This window comes from Tympanuchus pallidicinctus, unplaced genomic scaffold, assembly GCF_026119805.1.
Source record: "Tympanuchus pallidicinctus isolate F22 unplaced genomic scaffold, pur_lepc_1.0 scaffold8, whole genome shotgun sequence".
Classification (NCBI taxonomy): domain Eukaryota; kingdom Metazoa; phylum Chordata; class Aves; order Galliformes; family Phasianidae; genus Tympanuchus; species Tympanuchus pallidicinctus.
The window spans coordinates 31,094,016-31,114,860 of record NW_026294802.1 but is presented as its reverse complement, the minus strand read 5'-3'; the positions used below and the strand labels follow the sequence as shown (position 1 = coordinate 31,114,860).

General features: G+C 38.2%; 2 protein-coding genes across 6 annotated transcripts in view; one reads left to right on the top strand and one right to left on the bottom strand.

Moving 5' to 3' along the window:
• Positions 1–17,698, top strand: part of MON2 (MON2 homolog, regulator of endosome-to-Golgi trafficking) — a 75,699-nt gene extending 58,001 nt beyond the window's left edge. For 3 of the 5 annotated variants that reach the window (XM_052667599.1, XM_052667601.1, XM_052667603.1), the window contains 7 exons: positions 399–589; positions 6,835–6,895; positions 7,983–8,106; positions 8,852–9,059; positions 9,896–9,978; positions 11,921–12,063; positions 16,259–17,698. In XM_052667599.1, the coding sequence (XP_052523559.1) occupies positions 399–589; positions 6,835–6,895; positions 7,983–8,106; positions 8,852–9,059; positions 9,896–9,978; positions 11,921–12,063; positions 16,259–16,288 (840 nt within the window). In that variant the 3' untranslated portion in view covers positions 16,289–17,698. Of the gene's footprint in view, positions 1–398; positions 590–6,834; positions 6,896–7,982; positions 8,107–8,851; positions 9,060–9,895; positions 9,979–11,920; positions 12,599–16,258 lie in introns of those variants that run through there. The other 2 variants (XM_052667600.1, XM_052667602.1) reach the window with 2 other exon arrangements.
• LOC128073304 (uncharacterized) lies at positions 15,507–20,293 on the bottom strand. The gene is made up of 3 exons (XM_052668037.1): positions 20,257–20,293; positions 18,439–19,013; positions 15,507–17,281 (listed from the first exon to the last, which is right to left on the bottom strand). The coding sequence occupies exons 1-3, from the start codon at positions 20,291–20,293 to the stop codon at positions 17,246–17,248; spliced, it is 648 nt and encodes a 215-aa protein (XP_052523997.1). The 3' UTR covers positions 15,507–17,245.
• Positions 20,294–20,845: the final 552 nt, after the last annotated feature.

The following is a 20,845-nucleotide window of genomic DNA, read 5'->3' as shown; positions in this document are numbered from 1 at the left end:
AGTATGGCTTTTTTTCTCTCTTTTTAAAACTTTGGAAGCCCTTGTGAGAACTTCCTAGATATAGAACTAAACTTCAGAACTAAACTTATATGATCTGTTGGATGTTGGGTAAGCCTATTTGCCAGGATTCCCAGAAAGCTGGATGGTAATAAAGAGAATTAGTGAGTAGATTCATGGTGTAATTGGTAATTGGATCAGATCTGGTTTCTGACTTTGTGTGTTAACAGACCCATGCTTTAGTCAGCTGATATAGGGTAAATAGTCTTCATATTTTAGAAAGAAAATGTAGAGATGTGTGCTGTCATCTATTTAAATGTCTGCTGAGATTTGCAGAAATCAGTCTTAATCTTAGATTTCTCTGAGCAACTGTACATTTAGTTTGATCTTTCATTTTGCAGACGCTGAGAATACCTCTTAGTCTGAAGTACTCCTGTCCTTCTGAAAGCACATGGAAGCTCGCTGTTTCCTCTCTTCTCAAAGTGCTTTCTATTGGACTACCAGTTGCAAGGCAGCATGCATCTTCTGGAAAATTTGACAGCATGTGGCCAGAGTTAGCCAATACATTTGAAGACTTTTTATTCACTAAAAGGTAAACACAATTTCCTTTTTTTTTTTTTAAACTCAAAAATATTTATAAGTAATTTATTCACTAATGTAGTCGTTTGTACCAATAGAGTTCAATAAAAACAGCCTTATTCTTAGTTATTTGATATCTGAAGATGACTCTAATGAATGAAGGAAAAGAGGTAACCAATTCATCTAGTTTTAAAAAGTATACTTCCAGTAAGTAATAGACAAAAGTTCATTGAATAAGTGAAATGTCAAAGCAAGAAAAAGCTCAGCTGATCTCTGAATGCAAGACATAGCCTTTCCGATCAGGTCAAGAAATTCTATATGGACTCCCAAGGATTGGGTTCTGATAAAGAGTGACTGATACATACTCAGTTAGATCATAACTGCAGCATTATTTTTTTTCCAATTAGGATGAAAAGAACTAGCTATATTGATAGTACTTTGTGAAAAGTTTAGCAGACAGACTGACAGATGTATATGCTTAATCTTTTAAGAGTGACACTGTAGCCGTGGGCGTGTTGAGAAAAATCAGAAAAGGAAAATGATAATGGTCAGAAATTAGACCTATAAGCTTGTTGAACAAGAAGGAACATGTCATTGGGAAGTCTCCAGAAGATGGTCAAAGAATTATTTTTGCCCCTTTACAGTGGGTAAAAATGCATTTCAGTGTAGCAAAGGTTATCAAAGGTTACAAACAGCAAGGAAACCTTTTACCGTAAGGTTAGGTATTGTAGAGTACTGCATAGAAGGGGTAAGGAATTTTCATCTTTTGTGAGCATTTGTGGATAAACAGCTTTCAGCAGTAGCTGAGTATATCTAATTGTGTCACAGATTAAAGGGCAATGTGGAATATGAAAAAATTAATTCCCTGATTTTTTTTATGTTGATTTCAGTCATAAATTAATCTTTCTTTTTAATAGAAAACAGCAGGGTTCTTCTGTACCTAATACTAATATTCAGTGTATATTTGTGTGTGCATACTTTGCAAACATACAGGAGTCAGCAACCAAACACAGCTGTATTTACTAGTGATGAATAAATAGCAGCTTGCCCAAAACAGACGAAAATGAGATACCAATGAAACTTAATGTTAGAGGAATATCTGTTAGTAAAAATATTTATAATGAGTGACTTTGGAATTCCACCAGTAGGATTATAATGGAATTGTATGAAAATCTTTTCTTTCATCTTTGAATGTACTTGAAAGAAATGATAGTAGATAGAAAGACCAGAAAATCAAAAAAGGCTATCAGGAGTGCAGCAAAGACACTTAAGTTGTCAGTGTTTGTTTTGTTGCTTCACTGTTTCTTAAATTTATAATAATCTTTGCAGTATCTTCTTTTGTTTTGTTTTTGGCTACAGTTAGTATTCCAGATTCCATTCCAACAGTCCAAGTCAGCTATAATCAATACCATTGTGAGGTTTAGAAAATTATAATGAAGATTTTTCAGGTTACTGTGGGATAATGTATCTTCACTTGTGTGTATTCCTGAAGAAACTTCTTACTACTTGCTGTAAATTAATTATTCCTAAATATCTGTGGAATAGATGAAATACATTAGTTTTGCGTGTTTTTAACTGATCCAGATTGGCCACGGTTCAGTTTTGGCTATGAACCATTCGCAAGTCCAGGGAAGTAAGACTGTCAGAGATCTGCAGTGTAGATCTCTGTATACATCTCAAATGTGTAATTTCTTTTTCTTAACAACGACTGATTTTTACTTTTCTTGAAAGTTGTTCTAACTGTAGAAATTCCATATTAACATGTTGCTTGCTAAAAACAGTAACTGTTGGAGTTAATTAATAACTTTTGCCAGCTGTCATGCCTGGGAGAATATTCTCTGGAGGTAAAGGAGGCATTACTTCTGTGTATATTTATGATACCCAAAAATTTTCTGTCTTTTCTTAGCTATGACTTTCTCTCTTAAGAGACCAGAGTGTATTCTGTGCATTTATATACAAGCTACATATATAAGGGGATATAAGGAACCAGCATTTTAATCAGAATTGAAGCTTTTCTCAGATGTTGCATGAAACTTTTTGGCTCTCTCGCTTAGAAGCTTTAAAGTTCAAAAGAAGCTGGTGGTTCATGGAACCATGTGGATAACAGCAGGATAATTTCCTAGTTATCTGGTCTTCTGCTGTTAAAGGCCAGTATCATTACTCTTTCCAGGATTTTTATCACTAGATGTTTTATGTTTGTTTCTTCTCCCAGACTTCAGTCAAAACTGTAGATATCTTCCTTCTGAGCATGCCCTTCAGAACCTTGTTCTTCAGAGCTCACCACTTCAGAGGTGGTTCCAAATAAGAAATGTCTGCATCTCTGTAAACCTTGAAAATCCCTTACTGTCGTCACAGAATCATAGAATCACAGAATAGCTTGAGTTGGAAGGGACTTTAAAGCCCAGCCTGTTCCCATCCCCTACCATGGATAGGGCTGCTAGCCACCAGCTCAGGTGGCCCCATCCAACCTGTCCTTGAACACTTGCAGGAGTGGGGCACCAAAAGCTTCTCTGGGCAGACTGTGCCAGGGCTTCACTGTCCTCGAAGTGAGACCAAAGAGTCAGTTCTGTTAGTAATACCGTGTAGCTGATTTGGCTGATTTTTCCTTCTACCTTTGTTCATTTTTATGTGTATATCATCCAAGCCCCTACTGGGCTGAGGAACCAGAAATCTTCCTAGAGTAGACATAAGAAGTTGTTTCAATTTCACTGGTGTTCTGAATTTCTAACAAACATTTTAAACATTTTTTTTCTGACCTCATAATTCTTCCAGTCACTGTGGTCCTAGAAATGACATCTGCAGAACTCCTAATATTATTTCTACCAGTGAAATTGAGTTGGTGTTGGTGGTGTGGTGTGGTAATAACCCTTTAAAAAAAAGATCTCTGAACCTCTGTGTTTAAAACAGTGAGCATCCTCTGCATGCTCTTTCAAGCAGGAATAGGTTTGCAAACTAGCTGTGGAGCTGAATGACATGAGATGCACACTGATGCTTGAAATGTACAAAGACAGCAGAAAGGGCCTTTGGAGCTTTGCACAAGAGATTTCAAATACAGCCAGAAAAGCCCAGGTAAATGGAAAAGGAAAATGTTATTGCTACAGAGAATTAACAGCTTTCAAACAAAAAGCTTCAGCTTTTTTGTTTTTAGTTTAGGTTTTGTTGTTATTATTCTTGTTTCTTTAAGCAAGCTGCAGCTGAGAAGGCTTGATAATCTTGATTTTTATTATAAATCAAAACGACATTTAAAAATACATTTCACATAACTCAATTTATACAAAATTGTCTTCTAGTAAGAGGCTGGTCTGTTTATTATTTAATATCATACTTCTTTCCCAGAGGCTTTCACGGAAGCATGTCAAGCCATTATATGAAATAAAATTCAACAAACATGCGTATATATAATTTACTAGAGCAGAAGTCTGTGCTTACATGAGGGAATTAAATCAATACTTTCCAAAAAGATGCTTCAGAGCAGAGTGCTGCTGTGCACAGCAGGACTCTCTGTGGCTGTTAGCTCTTTGTTGTTAGGTTTTAAAGGCCTCCCTAGACACTGGGCAGCAGCTGGGAGCTCTTTACCTGGAAAATCCTGCACAGAGCTGCAGTGTGCATTACACTCCCTCTTATCTGCTCTGGCTCATGACCCGTCCCGTACAGTTTGGCTGTGCTGAATCAAACAAGCAAAGCCTTTGCCTATAGATGTTTTGTTTGGGCATCTTACAGAAATCTGTTTACCTGGGAGTTATTTGCTACATGAACAAGAATATAGCATCATCTGTGACCTACATGGTAGGTCAGATATAGATGACTGAGCATAAGGGTCATAAAACCTCTTTAAAGTAAACCTCAGCTCAGAAAGTCAGTCATTCATAAACAAGGAAGTGTCAGAATGAAAACTTTCCATGTAATTCAACGTGACCTGCATACGAATGCATTGTGATTGTTCATATTTCTGTTCAAAGGGTTTCTATATAAAGGGTTTGCATCCTTATCTTTTTTATGTTAGAGAATACATAGAAAGAACAGCTACTTAATATTTTATTCTTTGCTTCGACACGTAACACCGAATTTGCTGACAGCCTAGCACATGAACCAATAAAAAAATACAATATAATCTCTTTGAGACAGAGAAGTATCTTTATTTTCAAACAGGAACATGCTGTCACAGTTGTCAAAACTGAAAATTAGCAGTGAATGTGCAGATTCAGATCCAGGTGTCTCATGCTAAGTACCCAAAAGAGAGGAAAAAGAAGAACCCTGCCTAGTAAAAATCTATTTGACTCAGTTAGCATCATACAGGAACAGTGGGAAGAAAAAAAGCTGTTAGCTGAACAAACCACATTTGAATGAGATTTAGAAGGCTCCAACCATTCCTGAAAATCAAAGTGGGATGGAGGAGAAAGGCCTGGATGAGTACCCCTACGTGGAAAAGGCTGGCACAGATCCATGGTCATATATCTGGCAGCTGCCTTTCTAGTGAGCACATGCCTGGCTCAGAACTACTCACCGCGTGCGTCTGCTGTTTCTTGGGGAGACATGGGGGTGGAGAAAAAACTGGGAGTTTTGAGGAGAGAGTTTGGAAATGAGCCAAAGGATGCTGGTCTGCTTGCTGCTGCCGTACTTCACCAATTCCTCAGCTTACAGAACAGCTTGGCTCTTTGTTCAGCCCAGAGCACTGTTCTCCTTACATCTGCCCATGCTGCAGTAAATCAGGCGGGGACTGTGGCAGATTGGCCATATCATTTTCCTGCCTTTTCAGTAGTGATTGTCCTGTGTACTTCTCCAGAGCAAATAAGGCACCATCTAATATGGTAAGATACCAACATACACAACAACAGCAAGTTGAAGCACCAGACGCCATCTTAATTCAAATGTTTCAAACCGTGCCTTTCACATGGTCACACTTCCAAGCTGTTCCTCAATTTGAAGATCTTAAAGTATTATTTAAAAAGACAAAACGTAAAATTACGGGAAAAGGAGAGGACTTAACAAAATGGAAGTATATAAAATTTTTTCAGTTCTTTACCTCTGATTTTTGTTGTTAATGCAGCGATCTCTTCTGTAATAAATTTACCTTCCATGCAGATCAGACGTTACAGAAACATTAAATGTACAACCCCGTGATTTTTGTAGTAGTTTTTTAAATTTCAAAGGATCGTGGGCATGAGGGTTTTAATTTCTTCTTATGTCAGAAAAATAAGAATGGAATAACTGGGTCAGAATAGATACCTAGACTTCTGTGTGCTGTTTCTGATAGATTAGTAGGGTATGTAATGAAGAGTGCAATGTAACCACATACCATGAACATGTACATAACATGTAACAAGTACATACATAACATGTAATGCATGTTACATTTTCACAGTATGCTTTATGTCTTACTGAAGAACTAGCCTCAGTAACTCAGCAAGCAATAGCATAATCCAGCAAAGGAAAGGGAATTTGAGTCTACTTAGCAGGTATTCCAGTAAGGAAGAAGAATGACTCATTAAATGAGAGAACTTCACCAGAAAAAAACTTAGTGAATGGTAGCTAGCGTAAAATTTCCTGTAAAATGATACAAGATTTCCAAAGTTGCAAGCAGGCAAGGTAAGATCTTATAAAGCATGGAGTGACATTCATGGTTGAATCACTTCTGGGCATTTTATCTTTAAGTAGATTTTTGTATACAATGGAAGAATTACAGAGTTCTGAAATTCTTCAAAATTGTTGTTTATAAAATGAATTTCTCTCTTCCTAGAATTCTTTAATAAGGAGAACAAGTATCAATTATCAACAAAAGAGTAATGTCCCATTAATGAGAAGTGTGTTTCATTAACACAAAAGAAAATTCAAAATTAAATTGCTAAATAAATGGTTGCTAAAAATTTTTGAAATCTCAAAGAAAATTATGCATAGTGAGAAAAAGGAAAAACAAAATAAAAAAAATACCTCTGATGCCTAAATGAGACCTTCACAGATGCATGTGAGCAAGTATTGTGAGTTCTGCACAATTTAGGATGGAAGAGATTATTTTGATACACACGTGAAAAACGGTGCTGCAAGTCCTCAGTTGCCATAACTCTTCATTTTTGTATTTTACTGCAGTTTTCCTTTGAACCACTTTTATCATCATTATTCAAAGATTTTATTCTAAAATGTTAATAGTTTTTATGTAACGGTACCAACTTGATGCACGTGAAACTTTAATGCATTTTCTCATACTTAGCTCCTTACACATTTTGTGAATTTAGAAGTATAATGTATTTTCTTTATTTTTAGTGCACCTCCTGATAATCTCTCAATTCAAGAATTTCAGAAGAATGAGAGTATTGATGTTGAGGTAAGAGGACTATAGAAAATGTGTAATATTGTCAAACACATAAGGTAGTGGCATTCACAGGTTGCATTTAGTTTTCAAATAATTTTTGGCAAAGTTGCCCATTATTATTTTTCTGAGATGTTTTTTTCCATTTGAAATGGAGACAAATTCAGAGGCTCAAAATTTGACTGCTTCCAGGTTTTGCAAAGGGGCAAAGGAAGCTGCATGCCAAAAACTTGTCCACTTGAGTTCAAACGAGCAGAAAAAACAGAACGTCTTTCTGCTTCTAATCCATTATCTGATTCTTACTTATTATGTTATTGCCCAGCAATTACATAGGTAATTGTAAACCCAAGGAGGCTGATGACTGAACCTAAGGGAATGTTCTCTTTGTTGAGAGGTGGCATTCATTGTTGCAATCTAGGTGTGTTCTCAATACTAAATAAAAACGTGCATAAATGGTGAAATGATGATTTGTGTGGTGCAGAGACCTGATCAATCTCGTCATCTCTAGCTAGGACATGAAGATTTCAGGGCAAAAAAAAAGCAAGAGCAGTTCTATCTGCAGAAGTATGAGATCTAATACATTAGTTTACAGAGATCTACACACACTTTATTCCTGAGTGAATGCACCAAGACCAAGGACAGAAAAAACATTTCAGTTTGTGTGTTGCCTTCAGCTTATTTAGTGAGCTGACATGTTCTGTTTTGCTGATGTCACTTTGTAAGCATGTGATATACATGTTGATGTGATAGTAAGAATATTGAATGGAGTGGAAGGGGAGGGAGATTCCTATTGTCAAATATTCTCTTTTCAAAACTGTAAATTTGACTGGAAGAATATGCATCAAATGTCAGTGGAAATCTGAGTGAAAACTGCTTCAGAAACTAAGAAATGAGAGGAAAAATAAGCTTGGTAGTTCAAATTTAATCTCTTAAACACAGTTCCAAAATTTTTAGATGTATCTGCAAATTCTTAAAGCAGCATTGGAAGATTTTGTAAATTTCCATTAGGCATGTCTCTTTGTTTAATGTTCCTTTTGTCTTCTACCAGAATTGCAGTGTTACTCTTCAGAAAATCAATATAAACTTATTTAATTTATTTTAGGTGGTGCAGCTTATTAGTACGGAGATACTGCCATATGCTAATTTTATTCCTAAGGAATTTGTTGGTCAAATAATGACTATGCTCAATAAAGGCTCAATACACTCTCAGTCATCTTCATTTACAGGTATAGTAGCTGAATGACAAAAGGTACAGAAAAATGGGTTTATATCTGCTAGACAGTAACAAAAATGTTGACAGTACTTATTCTGATAAATACCTGAAATTCCATGATATATATTCACTTTAAACTGTATTGTCTTGTGGAAGTTTCACTTTTGTTTTTTTAACTATTTTCTTATTTTTTCATCAATGTCATGTATAATATTGTATTTGTGTTTCTACAGATTTTTTTCTGAACTTTCTAATAGTTTATTTTCCTTTATGTCAGTTGCAATACTTGACAGTGATTTCAGACAGTTGTAAGGCATGTATGATATCCAGTACTTAAAAATTAAATTACCTTAGCATAACTGTATGTTGTGGCTAACCAGACATTAACACAGAAGCATTTCTCTGTACAGTAGCACATGTTAGTACTGGTGGTGTAGGACTGGGGATGTTCCTGTCACTTTTTTTCTTTTGTTTTTGTTATGTCATTTGATGTACTTTGTTATTAAAGCAGCATGAAGTTGGTGACACGTTAGTGAATGTGCTGAATGTTCTTTTATATTTTTGACCTGTTGTGAATATCACACAGTCATCCCTTCCTTAGAACGTGTTCTTAATATTTGTCCATATCACTGTTAATGTTTTTTTAATATTACAGGACTGATAACCTTTTTGCAAAATATAATTAACCGATTGAAATGCAACATCTGATATTGTGGCATGCACAGTGCTCAATTAATTATGATGTTTTACTTTGACAGAGGCGGAAATAGATATTCGATTGAGAGAGGAGTTTTCTAAGGTGTGTTTTGAAACACTGCTCCAGTTTTCATTCAGTAATAAAGTCACAACTCCTCAGGAAGGCTACATCTCTCGAATGGCACTTTCTGTGCTCTTGAAAAGGTCACAGGATGTATTACATCGCTACATAGAAGACGAGAGGTTGAGTGGCAAATGTCCTCTTCCACGGTATGTGCAGTGCCCTTAGGAAATAAAGGGTATTACCAGTACCTTTTGAGAAGGCTGTATTCAGAATACGTCTGTTGTGTGTTAGAAGTGTTTGTGTGTATGGGTGTGTGTAAGGGATGTATGCAATTTAAAGCTTGAGAAGTATACGAAAAATGTTTCAAATAAAAAATTATACCAAATTTCTATTGAACAGAAAAAACTTAAAAAAAAAATAGTGGTCACACTCAGTGCTGTTACGCTGAAAAGAGGAGTGTAATTCAGTAATCAATATTATCAGTTGTTGAAAGAATGTTTCTGGTATCTCTAACATAATATTTCCGAAATCTAATTTCCCTTTATTCCTAGCAGAGCTAGTTTCTAAACTGAGAGGTAGAGAGTCTTCTTGACAATAAGACAAAATATATAAACAGCAATATTGTGAATCATTACTCAAGTAATTGTTCTTGAAACAGAAAATTGCCCTGAGAACAAGGAAGTTCTTTCACAAATGAGTACTTACTTAGATCTCAGTTAACCTCAGCTGAAATGTTTTTGGAGTTTTTGATTGTGACTGATGAAACTGAGTCTTTCCATTTTACAGCTAATCATGTACATGAATATTTTCAGATTGAGACACATGCTCTATCACTGTCTCTAATATCAAATTGAAAGCCATCCTAGCTATAATGGTGGAAAAGTTAAAGACAAATAATAACCTTGGTCTCTTAATGTCCTTTTTTTGGGTAGGCAGCTGTTTCCATTACATTTTTTTTTTTTAATGTTATGTAAGTTTCACAGAAAATTTATAACCTTGAGACAAAAATGGGTTGCTGACTATTTGCATCTTCCTTTTGTAGGCAACAAGTAACAGAAATCATATTTGTTTTAAAAGCTGTCAGTACTCTCATAGACTCACTTAAAAAAACTCAGCCTGAAAATGGTAAGTTATTGTTAAATAATGTATTTCTAAATGAGGTAAAACTTTATCTGCCACAAAGATGTATTTATTCCTTCCTGTAGTACTTTTCACACAAAGAGTATAGTCTGTAAGATTCTGTGAATACATAGGTGGCATGTAGAAAAGAACATTTTCCAGTATACATAACAATATAAGGTTCTAAGATATATTTAAAAATAGAAAACTTCATTTTCTGATGTCTTGTGTTAGATAGATCTTGGTATCTTTTGGAAACAAAACTTCCATAAAGTGTTAACAGAATTCTTAAATAGAAGCATATGTATAGCTGTTAGTTTTACTGTATCTCCTTTCTTTTCATTATAGCTTTTTTAGGTTGCTGTGGTTCTGGTTCACACAGGTGCACTCCCCAGTAAAACGGGTGTGCAAATTAAATGGATGAGCAGGCTGTTAAGATTTCACTTAAATGTGAAATCTTGTTTCCCCTCACTTTCTGCTATAGTACCTCCTGTCCCCATAATGAGAAACAAATGAGAAACATTTCTTTGCTCATTGATACTAAGTGGTGATATGAATGACAGATGTATTTAAAGGACTGATTGAAACTGGTGGCCATGACTTCATTTATGTGAACACGTACTGTTCCTCCTGCAATCTGCACCTTTTGTATGCAGAGGGTTCCCACCAAAAATCTTGGGAGATACTGTGTTAACTTGTGCTAAGTAGATAATGTGTTTGTCTCTACTGATGGGTTGTTTCCCTTCTGTAGTTCAGATATTCAAGTATGCATATTATTATGCATACTATTAGTATCATCATACTGCTTAATACCTTGTTAAACTAGCTGCATTGTGCTCTGCAACTCTGACAGATCTGCATATATATCACTTCTCTCTACCTTCCCTGCTTCTGATATTAAGAGAAAGGGAAAAAAACTTGTAAATCCTGAAACAAAGCAGACTTCCCAGAAGAACATAGATAGGTGGGTTTTCTGAAAGGTGGGATGTTTTGCAGCATCAATGAGCAGGGAGGTGTTGTTTCCTAGGTTGACAGTAAAAGGCTGAGGACAGAACTGTGCAAGAGTACACAAAGCCTTCTAACATACCTGAAGCAGCCAAAGCATTACTTTGCTGGGGCTTTCTTTTAAAGGGGTAGAGTGGCCAGCTCAGCTGCACTGTTGCCCGTAACTTTCTTACTAAAATGAGCCATCAATGTGTGGCAGCGACTTCCAAAACTGCTGCATACTTTCTTATGAAGAGGGCTACCAGACACATTAGAGAACCACTTTGCTCCTACTTCTCCTACTTTTGAATCATTTTATTTTTGTAATAAATTATTAACGTTTGAAAGCAAGGTTTTGTGCTCTCTTGAAATCAAAGTTAAAGCAGATAAACAAGAAATTGATATAATAAATAAGATTTATACACTGTGTTTATTTTTACTGTACTAACAAATATTACCATGGATATTGTTTGTGCCCTGGTCCAGAGTTTCTCCTGCTTTTTCTTGTTCTGATAATCTGGAAATAATTTGAAATTAATAGATAGTCTTATTGCTGATCTTTCCAGAAGTAAAATTTGCGCCCAGTTCTGCTTTCTATCAGTAGCTGAGAAAAGCTAATAGAAAAATGTATATGTGTTATAGACTAAACAGAAGTAGTATCTTCAAAGTGTCAGATGCTCTCCATCCAAGAAAATACACTGAGTGAATCACATGTATGAACAAAAGCACACAATGCCATTTTGTGGATGTGTCATCCAGCTTCCACCTGCTACTTCAAAAGTGTGGCTCTTCTGCAAATCCTACATCATACCTGAGGGCCCCATAGAGATGCCTTAGTGTCTCAGTAGCACTGCATGCCTGTGTTTGGGCATGTGGATGTGTCCTTAACTTATTTATTTAATAAAATGCTGTAAGAATTTTGCATAGCAGTAAGTGAACTAATCTGTTCTTTTCTTCATTGCAGTTGATGCTAACACATGGGCACAAGTTATTGCCTTGTACCCGACTTTAGTAGAATGTATCACGTGCTCCTCATCAGAAGTGTGTTCTGCTCTGAAAGAGGCATTAGTTCCCTTTAAGGACTTCATGCATCCACCAGCATCCAAGGTACAGAATGGAGAGTCTTGACCCCATAAAACTTTTTTTTTTAGTTTTTGAAGGAAAAAAAGTATCCAAAAATGTTTGTTCCCAGGTGAAGTTTCACTGAGAAAATCTCTTGTGGCTAGTACTTGGCAAGCAATGCTGACTGCCTTTAACTGTACTAACAAGAGCTCAGTAATTCATGAACACAAGCTATATCTCAAAGGTCCAGAGTGAGTAGCAGTGCAAACCTTTAATAATTTTAACTAAGTAGTTGGAATCATTTATAATCTAATGTACTTGCTACAGTATCTTGAAGTGGTGATTGAAAAGTGGGCTTATGTACAGCTTGTTGTGTATGTGTTAATGATGTAATTAAAAATATTTCAATTCAGTCAGATTTATTAGGCTGGTGTTTTGCACCCTTTTTTTGAAGTACGAATTGTACTAAAATTTTATGCAAGATGGTACTGTAACATTCCATATATCTGTAACCAGCCTTTGTAAACAAAGGGAACTGAAATACTTGTGTGTATAATAAATGGTACAGTTCTGTATAAAATAGTTGCATTTATTATTTAAATTCTTTTTTAAATATTGATAATGTTAAATGCTTGGAAAAGTATTTATTATAAGCTGTATGCTTGCATTTTTACTTATACTTTGCCTTCTAAATTGCCAGATATGCTTGTTCATATCTGATCATGTTACTAGTTTTTTTTGCTTAATTGAATGTATCTTTTCTGTGGCCATTGGACATCTAAATGAAGAGGTCATATGACAAGATTGCAGCAAGCAGGCAGTAGGCTGCTGATCTCAAACATCAGTGTCATTGACCTGGAATAGGTTTGAATATGCAGAAATCCACTGTAGCACTTCAACACTGCCATACCTCACTTCATAATATATTTCTTTCAAAATGTTTGTTATACTCAACTCTGTTCATTTTTGTAGTTTGCAGCCTTGCTTTAAAAAATACATACATAAGGGTCATTAGTCTTTTTTGACCTTATTGCAGGTATTGTAGTCTTTGAATCATGACCCAAGAAAGGGGATTGCAAATATCTGAAATACTTGGCTGTAATACTTTGTTCAGTAATTTTAAGTGCTTTGTTTTGTAATGTCTTTTAAATCCAAATTGTTCTAACCTTTTAATTATAAACTCTCTGATATAAAACCATGAGAAGTGTATTTTTGAAGATAGCTACTGGTTTAGAAGTTCAGTAAAATTTTCATTAAGTAAATGTGAATTTTCTTTCAATTTCACGTAATATACAAGTGAAGCAAAACACTTCTGGTATTGTTTATAAAATTTGTGACAGCATTTAAACTCTTGTTGAGATAACGATTCATTAAATGTGTCGCCTGTGTTCATGTATTTTAGCCTGTGATGTGAAAGCACAGAGGTCAAATGTTTAAAAAAAAAAGTAGGAAAAAAAAAAAGGTGCCTTTCAATGTATTTCAGAGCTTTCCTTTAGGCCTTCAAGTCTTTGTAGATACTAAAAGTGATTGCCGTGGTGTTAGATCTGTTTGCTTTACACTTCACTGACTGAAAGGATGCTAATTGGCACTTGTGAAGCAAAAACTGTAGGAGCTTCAAGTCGAGTTGCAAGGAACTGATCAGGGTTAGAAGGACCCTCTGTGAATAATGTTTTCAAACACACCTTTGAACAGTTTGTTCCTATAAAATTCCAGTTTTGTGATCCTTTCAAAAAGGATAATCAGAGAGGGAGGCTTCAGGATCTTGCACATATCTCTTTGACCAAAGTTGTGTGGAACTCAATCTTCAAATGTGAATAGTTTTTGAAGAACATGTTGTACATTAAGGAAACAAAGCCCCTTCTTTCTAGTAATAGAGTTGTTTTTTGGTTTTTTTTTGTCAAAATAGCCTTTTTGGAGAAGCAGACCTGGGTCCCAGGTACAAATAACAAGATTATCCGTACTCTGAAAGTGAAACCCTTGCAAATGCTCTACTACTTAGTGAAAGATAAGACAAGGCCTATTAAGTTCTCAAATAAAGCAAGAGGTTGAGCAGAGAAAAGGTATTCATTTGATTTAAAATCTGCTAACTTAACAAGAAATTCTGGAAAGAGGAATGCAGACCAAACTGTGGATGAGTTTGTTTATCATTAATTTCTGTCTGCTTTTTCAGTGGTAACACAGATTCATCCTAATTAAGCAAATCTTCAGCTTTATTTTAAATAGGGTGTGGGGGTGTGTGAGTCTTACCTGACTTTATCATCCACAGATATTAATCTTCTAAAGGCTTTGAAATAAATTACCACTAAGGTTGCTTTCCTTCCTTTCCTCTTCATTATCAAATAATGATATCTGTGCTATTTGAGAACATTTTGGACATGCAAGCCGAGGCTGACCATACTCAAAACACTTTTTGTATAAATAGAGAACTGAAAACAGAAGTACTTAGTTTAGGGAAGACTTCTTTTAACCGACCGATTTTTTTCAGTGAATAAGACTTTTTCTGTTTTCTGTGCCTTGTTCAGCACTCAAATATTTCCTCCAACTTGAAGTATCAATTTGTTTTTTTTATTATTTTTACATTTTGCTAAATATTCTTAGGGTTTCTTTCATGTAAACAGTATCCTTGAGTATTTAAATTTCATATTCTTGAATCTTTTTTCGAGCAAGACAAGTTTTGTTCCTGAAAAAATGTAACATTACCTATTGAGTAAACCGTTGTCCAAGTTGCACTTTTCAAGTCTATAGGGTTGCTTAGGCATGTGAAATAAAATAAATGGACGTTTTCAGGATTGAGGTCTGCATTGTGTCAGTGAAATCAGCTAGAAAAGGTTGTTCAGCTGAGTGTATAGAAATATGTCAACTGAAAGTTAGAAGAGAAACATTAACTGCCAAATGTAACCACATTATTCACTTTTTTTTCTTCTTCTCCCTAACCTTAAAAAGAAATTTGGATTGGGAATCCAGAGAGAAAATGTGAGGGTCTTCCACATTATTACAAGGCTCATATCAAGACTGTTGATAATACTTGTATGTCTCAATGCCATAAACACTGCCCCAGTGTACGCAAGGATTTAACATCATATTGTAGCTCTAAGGAGGAGGAACAGATGGCTAAAGCAGGAAATTTCTTACAAGAAAGGTTATTCTTAGAAGCATCTTTGTGGACCTTTGTTAGACTCACTCTAGTATGTCCATGACTCTTGTGAAAGTTTTGGGAGCAAGGACACCTGTTTGTCTACATGGTATTTTGCTTATCAGGGCAAGTGCAACTCCAACAAAAATGACTGTAGGAGTTCGTGTAAAACATAGATTTCATCTGGGGAGTAAATAATCTTCAAGTTTCACAAGTATGTTTCAGTTTAAAAAAAAGTGTGTTTTGCTATATTAATACAAGCATATTGCAGTGATGTAATTGCCTTTGTGTATGCTGGAATGTAGATCAGACGAGGCTCCTCATTCTTTGTAAATAAATACAATAGAACTTAACATTTATTTGTTTGTTTCAGCCTTCAGGTTTTATTCAGTGGAAACATAGATAATGATGTAGGCAGGATGTACAAAAAACTCTCTTAGATTTTGAATTAAACAGAATTCTTTCACGATAAAAAAAAGCAAAATTGCATGAAAAGCGGTATTACAAGTATGCTAGAAAACAGGATTATACTGAACATCACAACTGGTAAAATTCTCTCCCAAACAACAAGATGCAATTCATCAAGATAAATGTGAGATTCTCCACTCAAGCAGCAGTGAGTTTTCTCCATTTTATTTTGCCACCTTTATTGAATAGGAAACTGATGGTTTCCCATGTTTTGATGGTTTTCCTTAGGAAATTATTCCAATTTAAAAATGGCTGTCATTAGCACTATCAAAACTAGTTCTGAAAACATGTTTTACAGCAGTGGAATCTCATTTGTCAATACCATAATCCTCTCATCACCTGAAGCACGTTCTTAATAGAAAGGATGTATTAAATACAGCTACCATCTTTTTTTCTTTATCAAAAATACTGCAAAGTTGAAGCATACTCAAAGGCCCCAACTTATGGCTGTTTAATACTGTTAAGAAGGCATATTGGTTTGGTTTTTGTTTTGTTTTAGTTTTTCAGGAAGGGTTGCCCAGAGATAAGAAAGAAGGAAAGTCCCTTCTAAGTCAGATGCCTGTTTAGCATGTTCAGAGTTTTATTTTTGAAGACCCTGGTCTTTAAGCTGCAATTATAATTATTGCTCTCTGTGTACAGAATACCTGTCTTAGGCTTGGAATGAGCTAAGCGACTTGGCCATGACCAGTGATATTTCCAAAGCTGACATCTTCAAGATTGCTGAAGCTGGTGAGGATGACAGACTGTTGGGAAACCTGGCATTGCCTTCTCTGTTGTTTTCAATGTTAGCTGTTTCTTGGAACTGTTAAAGTTGTCAAGGAATTACTTAAGTTTCTGGCTTCCTTGCCGGAGGACTTTCCCTTCTTTCCCCCATCACAGCGGGTCATATCAGGAAAGGGACTGAGACCCCACAAAAAATAGCACTCAAAACTGGATTGCCACCAATAGAAGACCTTTACAATGCACAGACAAAAGTCTGTTTCTGATCATCTTTCACAAGGAGGCATGGAAAGGGACAGGAGTATTATGCACGTAGTACTACTCGTATGTACATGTACAAAGAACCAGCTTCTGGAGTACATCAGAAGTATTACTTGCAGATATGCTTACTGAACATCTGTTCATGCCTCCGGGTTTGGCGTTGTAGCATGATATGGCACTGCCTTACCTCTAAAATGATCCCTCGACTCTGTGCACAGCACTGCACTGGAACAAATGAGGAAAGACGTTTACATTTCTTTTAGAGAAGTCTTATTTAAATATTTTCTCATAAAATATGAAATCAATAACCTGTGTCAAAGCCAAATGCACTATAATGTCTTAAATTTTTAAGCAGTTATGTGTTGCCAAAGCCTTAAAGAGAATGCAGTGAACTGATGAAGTAGTACGCAGCCCTGCCTTGTGAGACTGACAAGCAAGTTTTTGAAGAGTTAAAGCATGGTCTGATTGCAACTCAGTTGTACTTTATCCAGCTGAAGTCAATCAGTTCAAAGTTGGAGACAGATTAGGAGCTGAAAAAGAAGAAAGCTTGCTTTTTCCTCTTCCATGCATAGGACTGATCTGTGAGAGTAAAATGCTTTTTGTCTAAAAGCTGAAGGCAGTAGTAGCTACAGTTCTGTCTTCCTTTTAACACTGTGTATTTCCTGAATGCATCTGGCACACCTGAAACAGATCGACATAAGAAAGAATTAATTTGAATGCCTTTCTCCTTTGCAAATTCTACTTTGCATCCAAATAGAGCCCTGTGCTAACTAACGGGATGTTAAATTGTTGGGGAAAATGTACTTAGAACATTTTCTGGAAAAAAAAAAAAATTGGATTTAAAAAATAAGATACTGAATTACTAATTATGTAAAATGCATTTCCTAATTGGAAAAGATGGCAATCTTAGCACAAAGGCTATTGTTTAATTGCAAGCAAACATTTAAATAATTGCTAACAAAGTAGCAATCTTTTTGGAAAGATAAATACAAGTGCAAAATAAGGCAAAAAATATAGCTCCATGCTTACTTTCATCATTATTAAAAATAAGCCACTTTTCTGTTTTGTTTTTTAAATAAACACTTTTAGATTTTCCCATTTGTGTTTCTTTTTCAGAACTCTTTTTTTTTCACCTGTACACAAACAGCAGAGTAGAACCCGCACTTGCTGTACCCATTCCTTTGTAGTATTTAGCTTCCTTTGCACTGACCTCGAATAGCAGAATTACTGTAAGTCTTACTGACCCTGCGTGAAATATCATCACGTGCCTTTCTGTAGGAATCAGGACTTGTAGAACGTTCAACTTTGCACTGGTTCCAGTGTCTTTTAAACAAGCAATCGATGTAGTATCAACCCTGTTGCCAACATAGGTGCAAACTTTAAAGCAGGCAACTACAGACAGGATCGTTATCAAGTATTTCCATCTTTGGATCTCGGGTGCAGTGTTTTGGCTGCTTTCCAGCATGACTTTGTCAACAGATTTCTTACAAGTTGACTCTGAAGCCATGGGTTTGATGCTAGGACCAAGGTGCGTGTGTAGCTTTGTGCTGACAAACCCAAGACTATTCTATTTCTTTTGCGTTTAGCTGCAAGCGGGGTTATTTCTGCACCCTGCATTACTGCATAGCTCCTTATCTGTGTATTTGACTCCTGCCCGCAATTCCTCTCGTGCATCGGTAGCGATTTTTGGCAGTTTGTTCCCCAGATGCGTTGAGGGACAAAATGAACTCGCTTAAAACATCAGCGCTCCTAACTCTGTGCGCTCTCGCAACGACGTTCAGTCAGTTTCTAGTACGGAGCAATCGCGCTGGGGTCAATTCCCATTTAAAAACACAAACCAGGTTCAGATCTGACTCCACAAACAAAGCGTTCGAGCGCACAGTCCCTCCGCGCTGCGCTGCCCTCCGGCACTCCCTCCCCGCCGCCCTCAGCGCCCCTCTGCCCACCGCGCTGTGGAACAGCCGGGCGAGGTCCCGCCGCACCGAGCTCCCCCAGGCGGCGGTCCCAGCAAGCAGCCCTAGCGGACGGACGGCTCTTCCCGCGTCTTTCAAGAAGCCCCGGATCGAGAGCGGGAGCGCCCCGCTCCCAGCATCCGCCGGACGAACGTTAACTCCCCCCCCAGCCGCGCAGTCCGGCGGGAGTCGAGGGGAGTGGCACAGCACTCCCCTGCGAGCACCGGCCTTCCGCCCGCCCGCGCCATCTTGAACGCGAGCCGGGGGCAGCGGCCTCCCCTCCCTCCCCAAGATGGCGCCGGCCGGGTGAGTGACATGTCCAGTCACGTGGGCAGCGGATGAGCCCCTCTCTCCCCCCCGCCTTAAACGATCTCTATGGTTCGGCCGGACACACGGGCGGTGGCGGGCGGCGGCGAGGGACGGAGCCGCGGCGGGAGCGGGGCCGCCCGGCACCCCTTTGTCTGCGGCCTCGGCAAGGCGAGCGCTTTTCCTTCCCCGATCGCGAGGGCCGCGCCCCAGTGCCCTCGAGGGTTCGCCTTCCTCCTTCCCGCCGGCACCGCGGCCCGGGAGAGGCGGCGGGCGCTCCCCGCTGAGAGCGCCGGCGCGGAGCTCTGTCCCGGCCTTGCGGGCGGCGGCGCGGCCGAGCTGCGGGAGCGGGGCCGGGCGGCGCCTCCGCCCCGCGCTCCCCGGGGGGCGGCGGGGGTCGGCGCCGGGCCGGGGCCGCGGCTGTGCGCGGGGAGGGTCGGGCGGGCTGAGGGCGATTTTCTGTCGTGCCCGCTGCCCCCCGCTTCTTCCTTCCCTTCCTCCCTCTCTCCCTCCCTTCCCCATCTGTTACAGGCGTGCGGAGCGGTGGCTGTTTGAAATTAAACGTGCCCTTTGCTGCACCAGCTGGGGTCTGTGATGTATCTGATAAATGGAGCTCTGCCCGTCGGCTTCAGGTCATGCGAGGAAAAGGGCAGCGCTGGGGAGGGAGCTGGGCGGGGTTTCCCTCCGCTTTTCTGTCAGACGAGAGGAGTCTGGTTGATGTCTGCAGCAGATAAAGGAGACGAGGATCATCAAAAGACCCCAGAGCCCTTTTATCTTCCTGCTGTTTCTCCCTATAACTTCGTTTATCGGTGACGCGGCGTCTGCCTGCTCGTTCCCCCCAGCAGGGGCCGGGTGCACCAGGCCTGGCTGAGGTAGTAGTTTGTGCTGTTGGTCGGGTTGTGACATTGCCCGCTGTGGAGATAACTGCGCAAGCTACTGCCTTGCTAGTGCTGGTGATGATCAGCTGCAGACGAAGACAATGACAATGGGAATCCCCTTTGTTTTCCCGGGATTGGATGCTGCTGAGGTGGCAGCGGTTCTTTTCCTCCTCTCCTCTTCTCCTGCCCAGCCGTGGCTGCTGGGACCCTGTCAGTGGGATGCTGCTGCTTTTGCAGCCCGGGTGAGAAACCATTAGTTTCACGCTGCTTGGAGGGCACTTTAATTTAATCTGAAGAGCAAATGTCTGCATTTTTTCCAGAGCTTACACCTTATTATTCACATGGCACTGCTGGAAGGTGGATTTTCTATTTCGTGAAGACCGAGTGATGACTAACTTGTATTTTCTGTGTTCTGAGTATGCAAAACTTGTATGTGTGATCTTAAATGCTCTGATTTGAATAGTAAAGGATCTGAATAGCTAACAGAAATGTGAAGTATGTGATTTGTCGCTTTCCTTACAGTGAGAAGATTGTTTCACAGTGTAGTTGACTATCATTGTACAGCTTGGTGCCAGCAGTTTTTTAAGTGAACTTCTGAGATTTTTATTTCTGTATTGTGATTTATTTTTTGTGGAAAAGAAACCGTGAATCTTCTCTTGTGAATTAATTAAAATTGCTGGTATGTTCATAGTGTTGGCTGAGGATATCATTTTGATTGAAATTCAGTGTGTTGACCGCTTATTACCATGGCTTAAACTTGAAATACAAATTAAAATTAAAGCATTTAAATAAATGTGCATAACTGTCTCTTATGTTTTTAAAAATGAGAGTTAATTTTTCAGCCCTTGTGAGATCTGGCTGCAAGCAGGTTATGATTAATCCTTTCAGTTCACAGTGAAAGTTAAAGCTATAGCTGAGCACTTCAAAGTTGATGTATTAGCACTGGTTCCAGTTCACAGTCCTCACATATTATTATTGGTAAGAGTTGGGTAAACTTTGTGATATTTGTTTCTTTGCCTCATTTTTTAAATGTTTGCACTCCTGCATTTAGAACACACATAAAGGTTGCTCTTTCACCTCAGCTGAATGTAAAGTGCCCTGCAGAATAT

Bases quoted from the DNA above. Each gene is read 5' to 3' on its own strand.
- LOC128073304 (XM_052668037.1), bottom strand. From the start codon at position 20,293: ATGATAGTCAACTACACTGTGAAACAATCTTCTCACT. The intron at 19,014-20,256 runs GTAAGGAAAGCG...CCGAGGCCGCAG, and splicing joins TGTGAAACAATCTTCTCACT to ACAAAGGGGTGCCGGGCGGC. The intron at 17,282-18,438 runs GTTTGTGTTTTT...GATCTGTTTCAG, and splicing joins TGGAGTCAGATCTGAACCTG to GTGTGCCAGATGCATTCAGG.